The following is a 16,268-nucleotide window of genomic DNA, read 5'->3' as shown; positions in this document are numbered from 1 at the left end:
AGAGGAAGGTTACAGGACCCTTAGCATGACTTCTTGCCCTCCCTCAGCTGCAAGTGATCTTGGAGAATGCTAGAATATATGTGGAAGTAGATAATTGAAAACATGTTTCCATGACAGCACCTATGAGGACATTATCTATGTGAGGTGAGTCTTTGCTGTGAGGCCTGAGTACCTGAGATCAAACCCAGAGAACTCTGCGGTGTAAATTAACTGCTAGTTGTTCTCTAATCTCCACGCATGTCATAACATGCACACACATGTGCACACACACAGATAGACAGCAGACAGATCACAGACAGACACACACACAGACAGACACAGACAGAAAGATAGACACGGACACAGACACACAGACAGACATGCACACAGACACACAGTTAGACACACACACAGACACACACAGGCAGAAAGACAGACACACACACACACACAGATACACACAGACAGACACACTGATACACACAGACAGACATACACAAACCAACACACACACACAGATACACACACACCACACACACACACACACACACACACACACAGATACACACAGACAGCAAACATACACACAGACAGACATACACACACAGACAGGCACACACAGACAGGCAGGCAATAAATGGAACCTTGTTTTTTTTTTTTTGTTTTTTCTTTTTTGTTTGTTTTTTACAGTTTTTTTTAATTAGGTATTTTCCTCGTTTACATTTTCAATGCTATCCCAAAGGTCCCCCATACCCACCCCCCAATCCCCTACCCACCCACTCCCCCTTTTTGGCCCTGGCATTCCCCTGTACTGGGGCATATAAAGTTTGCAAGTCCAATGGGCCTATTTTTGCAGTGATGGCCGACTAGGCCATCTTTTGATACATATGCAGCTAGAGACAAGAGCTCCGGGGTACTGGTTAGTTCATATTGTTGTTCCACCTATAGGGTTGCAGTTCCCTTTAGCTCCTTGGGTAATTTCTCTAGCTCCTCCATTGGGGGCCGTGTGACCCATCCAATAGCTGACTGTGATCATCCACTTCTGTGTTTGCTAGGCCCCAGCATAGTCTCACAAGAGAGAGCTATATCTGGGTCCTTTCAGCAAAATCTTGCTAGTGTATGCAATGGTGTCAGCATTTGGAAGCTGATTATGGGATGGATCCCTGCATATGGCAATCACTAGATGGTCCATCCTTTCGTCACAGCTCCAAATTTTGTTTCTGTAACTCCTTCCATGGGTGTTTTGTTCCCATTTCTAAGAAAGGGTAAAGTGTCCACACTTTGGTCTTCGTTCTTCTTGAATTTCATGCGTTTGACAAGTTGTATCTTATATCTTGGGTATCCTAAGTTTCTGGGCTAATATCCACTTATCAGTGAGTACATATTGTGTGAGTTCCTTTGTGACTGGGTTACCTCACTCAGGATGATACCCTCCAGGTCCATCCATTTGCCTAGGAATTTCATAAATTCATTTTTTTAAATAGCTGAGTAGTATTCCATTGTGTAAATGTACCACATTTTCTGTATCCATTCCTCTGTTGAGGGGCATCTGGGTTCTTTCCAGCTTCTGGCTATTATAAACAAGGCTGCTATGAACATAGTGGAGCATGTGTTCTTCTTACCGGTTGGAACATCTTCTGGATATATGCCCAGGAGAGGTATTGCTGGATCCTCCGGTAGTATTAGGTCCAATTTTCTGAGGAACCACCAGACTGATTTCCAGAATGGTTGTACAAGCTTGCAATCCCACCAACAATGGAGGAATGTTCCTTTTTCTCCACATCCTTGCCAGCATCTGCTGTCACCTGAAATTTTGGTCTTAGCCATTCTGACTGGTGTGAGGTGGAATCTCAGGGTTGTTTTGATTTGCATTTCCCTGATGATTAAGGATGTTGAACATTTTTTTCAGGTGCTTCTCAGCCCTTCAGTATTCCTCAGTTGAGAATTCCTTGTTTAGCTCTGAGCCCCAATTTTCAATGGGGTTATTTGATTTTTTGGAGTCAACCTTCTTTAGTTCTTTATATATATTTGATATTAGTCCCCTATCTGATTTAGGATTGGTAACGATACTTTCCCAATCTGTTGGTGGCATTTTTGTCTTATTGACAGTGTCTTTTGCCTTACAGAAGCTTTGCAATTTTATAAGATCCCATTTGTCAATTCTCAATCTTACAGCACAAGCCATTGCTATTCTATTCAGGATTTTTCTCCTGTGCCCATATCTTCGATGCTTTTCCCCACTTTCTCCTCTATAAGTTTCAGTGTCTCTGGTTTTATGTGTAGTTCCTTGATCTACTTAGACTTGACCTTAGTACAAGGAGATAAGAATGGATCAATTAGCATTCTTCTACATGATAACTGCCAGTTATGCCAGCACCATTTGTTGAAAATGCTGTCTTTTTTTTCCACTGGATAGTTTTAGCTCCCTTGTGAAAGATCAAGTGACCATAGGTGCATGGGTTCATTTCTGGGTCTTCAATTCTATTCCATTGGTCTACCTGTCTGTCTCTGAACCAGTACCATGCAGTTTTTAATCACAGTTGCTCTGTAGTACAGCTTGAGGTCAGGCATGGTGATTCCACCAGAGGTTCTTTTATCATTGAGAAGAGTTTATGCTATCCTAGATTTTTTGTTATTCCAGATGAATTTGCAAATTGCCCTTTCTAACTCTGTGAAGAATTGAGTTTGAATTTTGATGGGGATTGCATTGAATCTGTAGATTGCTTTTGGCAAGATAGCCATTTTTACTATTATTGATCCTGCCAATCCATGAGCATGGGAGATCTTTCCATTTAATTTCTTTCTTCAGAAACTTAAAGTTCTTATCATACAGATCTTTCACTTCCTTAGTTAGACTCACACCAACATATTTTATATTATTTGTGACTATTGTGAAGGGTGTTGTTTCCCAATTTCTTTCTCAGCCTGTTTATCCTTTGTGTAGAGAAAGGCCATTGATTTGTTTGAGTTAATTTTATATCCAGCTACTTCACTGAAGCTGTTTATCAGGTTTAGGAGTTCTCTGGTGGAATTTTTAGGGTCACTGATATATACTATCATATCATCTGCAAATAGTGATATTTTTGACTTCTTCCTTTCCAATTTGTATCCCCTTGACATCCTTTTGTTGTCGAATTGCTCTGGCTAGGACTTCAAGTAATATATTGAATAGGTAGGGAGAAAGTGGGCAGCCTTGTATAGTCCCTGATAATAGTGGGATTGCTTCCAGCTTCTCTCTATTTACTTTGATGTTGGCTCCTTGTTTGCTGTAGATTGCTTTTATTATGTTTAGGTATGGGCCTTGAATTCCTGTTCTTTTCAAGACTTTTATCATGAATGGGTGTTGGATTTTGTCAAATGCTTTCTCAGCATCTAATGAGATGATCATGTGGTTTTTGTCTTTGAGTTTGTTTATATAGTGGATTATGTTGATGGTTTTCCATATATTAAACCATCCTTGCATCCCTGGAATGAAGCCTAGTTGATCATGATGGATGATTGTTTTCATGTGTTCTTGGTTTCAGTTAGCAAGAATTTTATTGAGTATTTTTGCATTGATATTCATAAGGGTAATTGGTCAGAAGTTCTCTATCTTTGTTGGGTCTTTATGTGGTTTAGGTATCAGAGAAATTGTGGTGTCATAGAATGAATTGTCGTAGAATGTCGTAGGTACCTTCTGATTCTATTTTGTGGAATAGTTTTTGCAGAACTGGAATTAGATCTTCTTTGAAGGTCTGATAGAACTCTGCACTAAACCCATCTGTTCCTGGGCTTTTTTTGGTTGGGAGACTATTAATGACTGCTTCTATTTCTTTATGGGATATAGGATTGTTTTGGCCATTAATCTCATCCTGATTTAACTTTGGTACCTGGTATCTGTATAGAAATTTGTCCATTTCATCCAGGTTTTCCAATTTTGTTGAGTATAGCCTTTTGTAGAAGGATTTGATGGTGTTTTGGCTTTCTTCAGGAACTGTTGTCATGTTTCCCTTTTCATTTCTGATTTTGTTAATTAGGATGCTGTGTTTGTGCCCTCTAGTGAGGCTGGCTAAGGGTTTATCTATCTTGTTGATTTTTCTCAAAGAACCAGCTCCTGGTTTGGTTGATTCTGTGAATAGTTTGTTTTGTTTCCACTTGGTTGATTTCGCCCCTGAGTTTGATTATTTCCTGCTGGCTACTCCTCTTGGGTGAATTTGCTTCCTTTTGTTCTAGAGCTTTTAGGTGTGTTGTCAAGCTGCTAGTGTATGCTGTCTCTAGTTTCTTTTTGGAGGCACTCAGAGCTATGAGTTTTCCTCTTAGAAATGCTTTCATTGTGTCCCATAAGTTTGGGTATGTTGTGTCTTCATTTTCATTAAACTCTAAAAAGTCTTTAATTTCTTTCTTTATTCCTTCCTTGACCAAGGTATTATTGAGAAGAGTGTTGTTCAGTTTCCACGTGAATGTTGGCTTTCTATTATTTATGTTGTTATTGAAGATCAGCCTTAGTCCATGGTATCTGATAGGATGCATGAAACAATTTCAATATTTTTGTATCTGTTGATGCCTGTTTTGTTTATATGGTCAATTTTGGAGAAGGTACCATGAAGTGCATGAAGTCCTTTTGTTTTAGGATAAAATGTTCTATAGATATTTGTTAAATCCATTTGTTTCATAACTTCTGCTAGTTTCAGTGTGTCTCTGTTTAGTTTCCGTTTCCAGGTTCTGTCCATTAATGAGAGTGGGGTGTTAAAGTCTCCCACTATTATTGTGTGAGGTGTAATGTGTGCTTTGAGCTTTACTAAAGTTTCTTTAATGAATGTGGCCACCCTTGCATTTGGAGCATAGATATTCAGAATTGAGAGTTCCTCTTGGAAGATTTTACCTTTGATGAGTATCATGTCCCCCTCCTGGTCTTTTTTTGATAACTTTGGTTTGGAAGTCGATTTTATTCGATATTAGAATGGCTACTCCAGCTTGTTTCTTCAGACTGTTTGCTTGGAAAATTGTTTTCTAGCCTTTCACTGTGAGATAGTGTCTGCATTTTTCCCTGAGATGGGTTTTCTGCAAGCAGCAAAATGTTGGGTCCTGTTTGTGTATCCAGTCTGTTAGTCTATGTCTTTTTATTGGGGAATTGAGTCCATTGATATTAAGAGATATTAAGAAAAAGTAATTGTTGCTTCCTATTATTTTTGTTGTTAGAGTTGGCATTCTGTTCTTGTGGCTGTCTTCTTTTAGGTTTGTTGAATTACTTTCTTGCTTTTTCTAGGGTGTAGTTTCTGTCCTTGTACTGGTTTTTTTCTGTTATCCTTTGAAGGGCTGGCTTAGTGGAAAGATATTGTGTGAATTTTGTTTTGCCATGGAATACTTTGGTTTCTCCATCTATTGTAATTGAGAGTTTGGCTGGGTACAGTAGCCTGGCCTGGCATTTGTGTTCTCTTAGTGTCTGTATAACATCATCCAGGATCTTCTGGCTTTCATAGTCTCTGGTGAGAAGTCTGGTGCAATTCTAATAGGTCTGCCTTTATATTTTACTTGACCTTACCTCTTTTAATATTCTGCCTTTATTTAGTGCCAGCTTTCTCTGTGATCCTTTGATTGTGGGCTCCTGTGAACCTGAGATTCTGGGTGTGTCAGAGTTCTTGGCAGTCAAGTTCCTCTGAGACCCTGAAATACTGCTGTGACACATCTCCTGTTATCCTGGGATCCTGTTGTCCTAAGATCCTGGGTTGTGTTACAGTGCCTGGAAGTGGTGTCTTCTTTGAGGATTGTGGAGCTGTCTGGTCAGTGGTCCTAAGATCGAGTGGAGAGTCCTCTAGGGACCGTGGGGGTGTCCCCCAATTCCGCGCCCAAGGTGATCCGGTGCTGGCAAAGACCAGAAGGGACTTGTCGCTATTTGTGTTTCTAAGTCAGGCTTATTTCAGTTAACACTCAGAACTGTTTGGGCTTTCAGGCAGCAGCTGAGTGGCAGGAATCAAGGGCTGGAGCTAGGCTACTGCCCAAAGGCTGAACCTGGGGTGTGTGTGTGTGTATGTGTGGGATCTAATGCTCTCCTTCACTACTGAGGGGCGTGGGAGCGGGGAGGTGGTGGAAAAGCCAGCCCTTCTCAATCCTTCCCCTTCCCATTCTTTGACTAATACCCCTTCTTGTCTATAGCAATTGATTTTTCTTAACACAGGGAACTCTGAACACTAGAGAAAATGCTCTCTTTTGGGTCTTTAGGGATTTGCTAGCTTTGTCCAGTGTCTTGGTGCCTGGGCTCTCAGAAATGGAATTTAGGACTTTCCATGAGAAAGAGGGATGTTTTGAGAGTTTCATAAGGGTTTTATCTATGACAACTGCTGGGTTCCAACCTGACTCTCCAGCCTGTGTTTTGTATTTTCAACAGGAGCTGACATGGTTGAGTAAATTGTCAGTGTAACTACATAACTGAGACGATAAGAAAAAAAATTAGAGCACTCACCCCTGAAAAGAATCAGACTTCTCAGTTCCTCCCAGCAAAACCCACCTCCCAAAAAAGATAGAACAAACCTTTTGTGGCTCCTCCCCAATTTCTTATAGGCTCTGGGAGGCCAAGCCTGTGACATCTCCCCTTCTCATTGGCTGGAGCTGGCTCACAATACTCTTCCTGGTAGCAGCACAGTTTTGAAAGCACTTAGCATATCTCAATTTTGGCCCTGCCCACACCCCAGGTTAATGGTCTTCAAGCTTGCTCTTACAGGTGTGGCCCTAACCATTTGCACACCAGATCAGGCTGCACAAAGTGACCTACTTGGAGAACTCGATCTACTCCAGATGCACCACCTACCCTTGCAACCATCTTGAGACAATCTCAAGGTGATCTTGAGATACATTTAAAGACTTTATTGTATGCTTAGAATACAAGTGTGTGAAAAACTGTCATTATAAGGCAGTCATTTTACCATAACTGTCTTTGAATGGCCTGTTTGAATCTGTAGTGCAAACAAAAAGTCACATCTATCTTGCAAAACACATCTGAATGGGCGGGGGGGGGGGGAGGTAAAGAAACTGTATGTATCTCATTTGAATGTTAGTGACCTGTAATTTTTGTATATAATGGGCCAAATTAAGGATCCTGCTCTCTTTCTTTTGGAGGTAGTTTGAGGTCAGAATACAGCCATGTTTCTTGCACCAGAACGTCCACCCTTGTTTTCTGCTTCTGCCTTACACACTGCTTAGGATGCTCAAGTATGATGAAGCTTCGGGGAATTGAACCCCTTTTCTCTTACCTTTCACAGTGGCTGAGTCATTTCTCCAGCCACATTTGGTTGTTTCTGTAACTGAATTAACTCTCCTTAAATCTTTAGTTATGTTATGTATCAGAACTTTGTAGGGCTGTAAACTGCAGTGACATGTGGAATGCCAAATATTAGAAATAATCTAGCCAGGCATAGTGGCGGATGTCTTTGATCCCAGCACTTGGAAGGCAGAAACAGGCAGATGTCTTGTGAGTTGTAGGCCAGCCTTGTCTACAAAGTGAGTTCCAGGACAGCCAGGGTTGTTACACAGAAACACCATGTCTTGAAACAAAACAAAAAACCCCAACAACAACAACAACAACAACAACAACAACAACAACAACAACCACCACCACTGCTCCTAACCATTTTGGAAAATAGATATGAAAATCAAGTATCTATATCCACCTGCATTCTGCATGTCCGGTGTTAGCATTGATATTGGTTCAGGACCCCAAGGCCAAGATCTCAGCACAAAGGAGCTTTTTCTGTCCCAGAGGGCCAGGGGCCAGGGAATAAGAGACAGAGACAGGAGATAGAGGACAAGGGAGGAGGGATATTTGTCCCAGAAGGGGACAAAGGACTCCCTTTGGGTAGAAAGGAAAACAACATGGCACATAGGAAAATAGAGTTTTATAAAGGTAAATGGGGAATCCCATGTTAGGATGAGGTGTTTAATTTTAATTGGTCATGTTAATTAGGTGAACCAATGGGGGGTTTTGATTGCTGGAAGTCTACACTTTGGTAGCTGGACCTTGTTAGTCATCCCCAAGAGGAAGTGGCTCGCTTTAGGAATGAATTCTAAGGGGGTTTAGCAAAGACAAAAGAATTGGGAAGAAGGGCAAGGCCTGCCAGAGCCATGCTCACTGCTCCAGCTGGCCAGAGAGTCCCTTCATCAGGTAAAAAATAAGGGTGATTAAAATTCTTCCACCTTGGAGAGAAACTCCATAAAACACAGGATGTGAAAGTGATCTGAAAACAAGAGGATCTTCTAGGACCAGGATTTTTACAAGGAAGTAACACAAGAGAGTGTTCTGTGGGGGAGCCGAAACACTCCATCCAGTCACAGCTCCTTAAGACAGAAAATACTCCACATAGCTCCAGAAAGGCCTGAACTGGACCAGATACAATAGTGTCCCCTGCACCCACGGAAGAGTAACAGTAAAGACTATGCAGAGTCCAGCCCCTGCCTCCCAACCTCCAAGCTTCAGAGACCATGCCAGCAGCTTGGAGGTAGACACCAGCATGACTGCCTAGAAGAAACAGAGGCCAGCTGCCTGTTTGGAAAGGACACTCTAACCTGTAGAGCTGCCTGCAGAAGGGGCGATGTGATCCAGGTCCCTAGCTTTGTGATGTAAGCTCTCACCCATGCTTCAGTAGGCTTTGAGGTGGAGCAGACTTTGCATCACTTCTGCTCCTCTGAGTAACCCAATAAAACTCACTGGCTCACCCGTGTTGGCCTCAGGTGGCACATTCTTCGTTCTGTCATTGGTTCCTATCTGGGGTGAATAGAACTAGTGCATGTCTCTATAGGAACGGTGCCATCCAACAATTTGCCACTAAACCGTATCCAGGTTCTGAATAGCCTTAAGTACAATTCTGCTGTTTCCCCTATACTCTTGGATGTTTGGCCTACTACTGGAGTATGGTCACCATACCAGTGGCCACACCTTTAGAGAACTTCGACTCTCTCACAGGAGGTATCAGTTGCCAGTAGCTCCTTAGCTGGAGGTGGGATTTCACGCCTCCCTCCTCTATGTCGGAATGTTGCTTGAGATGGGGTTTCACGTAGTCCAGGCTAGACTTAAACTCCTTATGTGGTCAACGATAATCCTGAACTCCTGAGCTGGGCACCTCTGTCTCCTGAGTGAGACACAGATGTATGACACCATACCTGGTAACATGAACTTATTTTTGTAAATTTATTTTGTGTGCATATTTGTGTGTGGTCAGAGGCCTACTTTTGGGAGTCAGTTTCCCCCTTCTACCATGAGAATTCAAGAGATGGAGCTGAGGCTATCAGTCTTGGTAGCACTTACCTGCTGAGCCATCTCACCAAGCCCACTTACACATTTAAAACCATCACTGAAAATGGTATTATTCATGCATATGCATTTTGTATTTATTTTTGCTTTTAGCCTGGCAACACAGGGGCAGATATATGCACACACACACACACACACACACACACACACACACACACACACACACACACATTTAAGTGTGTTGTCTATGGTTTATTCCCACTCACTATCTGTGCTGATAGGCACAAGTAGCTATAGGTCCAGACTAACAATATAGACAACTTGAATGTGATTTCTTCTACATAACTGAAAAAAAAAGCTCAATATTTTATGTCATTGAAGGACTTGTTTAAGTGTATATGAGTGACGATGTAAGATCATCCATTTGTCTTATGACAGGGTTAACAGGCTTATTCTCTCCCTCAGTGATTCAGATACAGGCCAGATCAGACCAGATTAAAAGGAGGCAGCTCTCAGGTGGGTTCCCAGATCTCACATCCAGGCTAAAGGAGGGAGGGTGGGGCAGGGTGGTGGTGGGGTGTTTAGAGCTTAGGTGAGGGGTGATGATGTGCCAGCTAAGTACTGTACTGTGTCCATACATGGTCAGAACCTGAGTCCCTTGGAGGGCACTCTTGAGTTGGTTCCTAGAAAGGCAGAGATAAGGTTAGCATAAAGTTTTCTCTGAGCATGAGGGTTTGGGGAAGGAAGGGAGGATGGAATTTACCAGCTTGTATGGGGTGAGCAGGGGTTCTAGCCAAACAAGGGTTACCTGTGTAGTTTAGGGGGAGGGGAGTAAGATAGGGTGTGATTAAAACGGGTATTTGCCCCTATTTGTAGGGTTAAGTATAGGCAGAAGGAGTTAATGATTCCTGTAAGCATGTGGTTTTCACAAGGCCTAGGTAAGTCCAAATAAAGACCAAATCCCAGCATGCAGAGTAGAGTCCGGCATGAAGTTCCACCCCTAGCTGAGGAACTGTAACTGTTCGCTGCTGGAAGAGAAGGTAGCTTTTCTTTAAGTGCAGTCCCTGGCCACACTCCGGTAAAGACCACCTATGCAGGAATGCTTGGAGAACACATACTGGCACTGATAGGAGAGCGAGGGATGACACAAAATTGGGTGGAAAGAGGAGGGGGATGGGTCTGGCAAGAGTTAAGAAGGGCAGGAGAATATGATCAAAACATACTGTATGAAATTCTCACAGATCTAGTAAAATTATAAAAATGTGCTTTTAAAACTCCTTCGTCCAGAAAGAGAAGAGAAAAAAAATTCCTAATTAGATTGCTATAGGAGTAAGAAACAAGTCAGATCAGCCTTTGTCAGGACTTCGGTATGGCCATTATCTTTCTAATTCGAAATAGATGAGCGGTTAGAAATGGCCCTGCAGTTAAGCTCACATACGGCTCTTGCAGGGCACAAGTTCAGTTTGTAATACCTGTGACAGACAGCATATAACTGCCTGTAATTCCAGCTCCAAGGGACCCGAACACACACACACACACACACACACACACACACACACACACACACACACGTACTACTATGTATGCATTAACATTTGAAATTAGAAGTCATCAGACTTAGAAAATGCCTAAATTTATTATTTAATAAAAAACACAAAACAGCAACAGTTTCCATCATCATTTCCCCAACCTTTGTCCATTTCTCTAAAGAACTTTGTGGGGCACCATCATTGCCTGGACCGACATTATAGGCCCAGTAATCCACCAACAGGCAAATCTCTTCTTAAGGGATTTCTAAAGATACTTTTATCTTTAAAAGTAAAGATACATTTAAAGACTTTATTGTATGCTTAGAATACAAGTGTGGGAAAAACTGTCATTATATGGCAGACATTTTACCATAACTGTCTTTGAATGGCCTGTTTGAATCTGTAGTGCAAACAAAAAGTCACATCTATCTTGCAAAACACATCTGAATGGGGGGGGGGGAGGTAAAGAAACTGTATGTATCTCATTGGAATGTTAGTGACCTGTAATTTTTGTATATAATGGGCCAAATTAAGGATCCTGCTCTCTTTCTTTTGGAGGTAGTTTGAGGTCAGAACACAGCCATGTTTCTTGCAGCAGAACATCCACCTTTGTTTTCTGCTTCTGCCTTACACACTGCTTAGGATGCTCAAGTGTGGGTTTTTCTCTTCCTCAGCCATCAGGAGCTCCTGGGTTTCCTTATCAAAGTCAGTAATTCGAAGTCTAGAATGATTAAAAAAAAGCTTTAATTAACTTACTCTTCTTTTAAGATTTAATTCTCTAAAATTATTTACATATGTGCACGTGCCTGTGTGAATCTCTGGGCAGCACATGTGTGCAGGTGCCTGTGGGAGTCAGAAGTCACTGGACCTGCTGGAGTAGGGTGAGAGCAGTTGGGAGCTGCCATGTCAGATGATGCAGGAAACTGAGGCTGAGTCCTCTGCATGAGCAGCAAATGTTTAACTGAGGAGCCATTTCTCCACACCTTACCTTTTGCTCTCCGACATCCAGACTTTTCCATAAAAACTGATCTGGGGACTGGAGGGATGACTCAGTGGTTAAGAGCGGTGGCTGCTCACACAGAGGACCCAGGTTCAATTCCCCACACTGCAGTTCACAACCATCTGTAACTTCAGTTCCAGGGGATCTGATACCAACTTCTAGCCTCCAAGCCAGAATATATGTGCATGTAACATACCCATACATAAAACTTAAAAAATGAAATAAAAATTATCTTAATTTGTTGGTCTGTCTATTCGTGTATGTGTATATGTGCATGCATGCCTGCCTGCCAGAGGTCAATGTCGGGTGTCTTCAATTGTTTTCCACCTTATCTTTGTGAGACAGGGTCTCTCACTGAACCTGCCATTCATAGACTGGCTGGCCAGTGAGCTTCAGGGAGCCTCCTGTCTCCACCTTCCTCCCTGGCCCTAAGGCTACAGACATATGAGACCACAGTCACGTTTACTAGGTGGATGGTGAAGATCTGACCTCAGGTCCTCAGACTTCTGATGCAAGCACTTTACCTGACCATCTCTGTGCTGTGAACTCTACACCCCATCTGAGGTTTATTTCAATTTGGTTTCAACATTCAGAATCGTGGTACTTCCAGTGCTTCCCACAAGTACCAACTCCTTCTTAGGGTTTTGCATAGAAGACTTGGAAAAGACTTGATGTTTTTTCAAGCTCCAACCAGTCACTGTTCTCATGAATATGCATGCACTCACCCTCCTCCCTCTCTCATATATCCTGGTTCCTGTCTATTTTCATTCTATGTGAATTACTTTTCTATTATTGTGACACAACACCATGACCAACTTACAGAAGGAAAGGTCTATTTGCCTAAAACTCCTACTGTTCCAGGGAGATAAAAGTCGATCACCATGGCGACAGGGAAGGGTGGCTACAGGAGCAGGAAGCTGAGTGCTCACATACTGAACTACAAGCATGAAGCAGAGAAAGCTCACTGGGTACGGTATGAGGCTGTCCCAGTGACATAGTTTCTCAAGCAAGGTCACACTTCCAAAACCTACCGAAGTAACAATATCAACTGCAGACCAGATAATCAAACATCTGAGCCAATAGGAGACATTTTCATTCAGACCATCATGCTATGTGTATTTTTATGTCTTAAGTAGGTTTGTCCTGTAGGAATGAACCATATACTAGGGCATATATTAATTGTAACATATGTCTTTCTGATACTTTCCATAGTGGAGTAAGAGGACATCATAGAAACTTATTTAGTTTCATAATATCTATCACATTATCTGATATCTATATAGTTTTAAATTTCTTATGTTAAAGAACAACTCTTACTTTGCAGATCAAATCAGAGGAATCCAGGGTTCAGGTAAACATGGCTGAATTGTAATCAGATGCGGAGCTGGGTGACGGCAGTAAATGACAGATAACTCACCTCTTTCTGCTTTGTTATGCACCCACTCCCACTTGGTACCCTTTCAACCTCTAGCCAACACCAAGAAAGAAAGAAATCTCGCAGGCACTCAATACTCTGAGGGGGCAAGGTAATTGGCAAGAGTAAATCTTAGGAAGTGAGCCTGTGTCTTCCTTCCAGGAAAGAAGAGTTATAGACATTTTATCTCATAGGCATATTCAACCTGTCACCCATGAGTCACACACAGATGAGGGTAGCATAAAAGTCTAAAAAAGAAAAGGGCTAGCATAAAAGTCTAAGTTTACTCAAAATAAATTTCTTTTTGGTAAACAAACTGAACAGTTTTTGAGTGTGAACTTTGTATATGCCATGTTGCAATGCCAAAAGGTTGGAAAACTCTGCAAGGTTTCAGTTTCCTAGAAATGAGTACCTTAAGTAACTGCCTAAAATGACCCTGGTCTTGAGGGCCAGAGGAGATGGCTTCCCAGTGAAGTGTTTGCTACATGAGGAGCTGAGGCTACTTCCCAACTCCTACATAACAAGCTAGAAAGAGTGGAATAAGACTGTGGTCCAAGAACCAAGGAAGCAGAAACTGTCAGATTCCAAGCACTTGATGGATAACCAGCCTTACAGAATTTGTTACTCTCAGGTGTCAGTGAGAGATCCCATCTCAAAAACAACTGAGGTGGATGGCATCTGATGACGGATGGCCATTAGAGGTTTTCATCTGGTCTCCAGCTTGTGTACACAACCCATGAACACATGTGCACCTGAACTCACATATTTTCACAAAATCACCTTGATCTCATAAGGGTTTGAAGACCACAGGGGGAAAACAAACAACAGAGATAAATGCTGAAGATTATAAAAATAGTAGTATATAGTGTATCTCATACTTAAAAAACATCTTATGCTTATATAAGTACTCTGGATCACATTTTATATGACAAATGCACAATATCTACAAGCAGACCACCCTAGCTCACTTAAAGGTTCTCAGTGCTCTCATATTAGGCTCCAGGTGGGCAAAAATAAAATCGCCTAACATAAAGATGATATTATATTAAAATGTTGAAATGTTAAAAATGTTATCTCATATAATTAATGACTACTGTGTTGGAGAAAACAGTGAATGACTGGGCATGCTTTTGTACTGTAGATCCAAACAATCTTAAGTCAGGACTGTCTGCATAAATAAAGTTGTATTTATAACCATATTTATGTATTCTCCTTACAATAGTACCAAGTATTGCCAGTACATGGGCACTGACCAGTCAGCGGGCAAGGAAGGGCTTCATACTTAATCTAATACTCCTGTAACAGCATCACCATGAGAGAGAGCATAACTTAAATTTATTTTTAATTTGAATTTTAAAAATATTTTATGGTGTCTCTTCCCCAAACACCAATCACCTACCCATAGTCCCTCAGTGAGAGGTGGGGTTTCATGATAAGGTATGCTTACTGGTGTAGCATTGGCAGGATTATTATTGGTGTGATCATCTTATTATTGAGTTACTTGCATTTTGGGTGTGTGTATACGTAGGCAGAGAGAGGCCAGAGGCCAACCTCAGATATCATCCTTGATTTTTGATATGGGGGTCCTCTCATTTGGCCTGGAATTCACCAATTTGACTAGACTGGCTGGCCAGTGAGTATTAAGGATTCTCCTTGTCTTTATGTCTCCATTACTGAGATTATAAATACAAACCCTATGCCTGACTTTTTCCATGTAGTTTCTGGGGATCAAACTCTGGCTCCTTATACTTGTGTGGCAAGGACTCTACGGCCTGAGCCATGCCCCAAGCTTTGATCTCTATCTTAAATTATCATATTATTAGCAGCACATTTCAGATCTCAGTTTATCCCTTCTTATCCCTACGGACTTTTCCCACCAAAGAGAATAGAGGCCAGCTCACCCAAGTACATGCAGGGTACACTGTTGCTGTTTCAGAGCCTCAAACAGTACAATCAATCCACTGTGGTCCAAGGCGTTCTCCTGCAGGTTGATTCCCCACAGGGTCTTACAGTGGGTAAAAGCAGAAGCAAGGTCCTCACAGCAGGCACCAGTTAGTGCGCAGGCTTCCAATCTGCAACAAAAAAGAATAGTTCTGTGTCAGGGTGAGAAGGCATGTGGGTGGGTGGGGGGGGGGGTGACTCAGTCATCTAGAGTATGTTCACTCCATAGCCTCTGAGGACTATTGGCAGGTGTGATCACAATCGCTCATTCTCCATATCTATGTCTGTGGTGAACTAATAGTTCCACAAATGGCCTGCTGTCCCAGCCCTTGAAGCTGGATGAAATTGGACCTCACACTGTGTACTACAGTGAAACAGGGGACAAAGGTTGCTGAGCTCTGAGCCTACACCTCAAGCACCTTGATACTTTTTGATTTGAGCCCTTGAGATTCATTCTGCTATGGACTAAAGTATAAGCTGTCAAAATTCATATGTTGAAGTCCCAATCTCCAGTATCCCATGAGTATGGATTTTCAGACAGTCTCTAGAGAGGGAATTAAATTAAAATGAGGACAGTAGGGTGGGAATCTAATCTTGTATAACTGTGAAGACTCAAGGAGAAGACAATCATTTTCAAGTCAATGAAAAATGCCTGGAACATAGTCCTTGTTTGGTGCTCTAAAGAACCCATCCCTGTTGATGCATAATGTCATTTTTAGCCTCTGCAACTGTGTTTAATCAATAAATCCCTACTGTATGAGCCAGTCAATCTATTTTTGTCATGGCAGCCAAAGCAGTTGCCATACCAGTCCACTCAAATAAGTCAATGAGATGTGGTCTCGTCACTCCTGTCATCTCTTCTCCAGTGGACATCCATTCCTGCATTCATCCAACCATCTATGCATGCATCCAGTATCCATATATATTCCAAACCAAGTAAGAGCTATCTATCTATGCAGGCTTCCATCAATGAAGACAAGCATACACCTATACTTGCAACCATCAATCACTCACCTACCAGTGCATAGATCCATCCAAACATCTATGGGCTCACCCAACTAAATATGCATCCATCTGTGTAATAAACATCAACTCATTGCATGCAACCAATCATCCTCCCACCCATGCATCCATCAACTTGGCATCTACGCATATATCCATGCATCTCCCCATCTATACATCTAT

The 16,268-nt window shown here is 41.9% G+C and overlaps 1 protein-coding gene across 1 annotated transcript in view; it reads right to left on the bottom strand.

The window, feature by feature from the left end:
- Positions 1-10,817: 10,817 nt before the first annotated feature.
- The window catches only part of Nlrp4c (NLR family, pyrin domain containing 4C), a 59,989-nt gene continuing 54,538 nt past the window's right edge, over positions 10,818-16,268 (bottom strand). The window contains exons 9-10 of the mRNA NM_031389.2: positions 15,044-15,214; positions 10,818-11,449 (exon numbers count right to left, since the gene is read on the bottom strand). Coding sequence (NP_113566.2) covers positions 11,356-11,449; positions 15,044-15,214 — 265 coding nt within the window. The 3' untranslated portion in view covers positions 10,818-11,355. The remainder of the gene's footprint in view (positions 11,450-15,043; positions 15,215-16,268) is intronic.

Source organism: Mus musculus, chromosome 7 (genome assembly GCF_000001635.26).
Source record: "Mus musculus strain C57BL/6J chromosome 7, GRCm38.p6 C57BL/6J".
NCBI lineage: Eukaryota > Metazoa > Chordata > Mammalia > Rodentia > Muridae > Mus > Mus musculus.
Note: the sequence above shows the minus strand (reverse complement) of the source record. Positions and strands in the feature narration are given on the sequence as shown.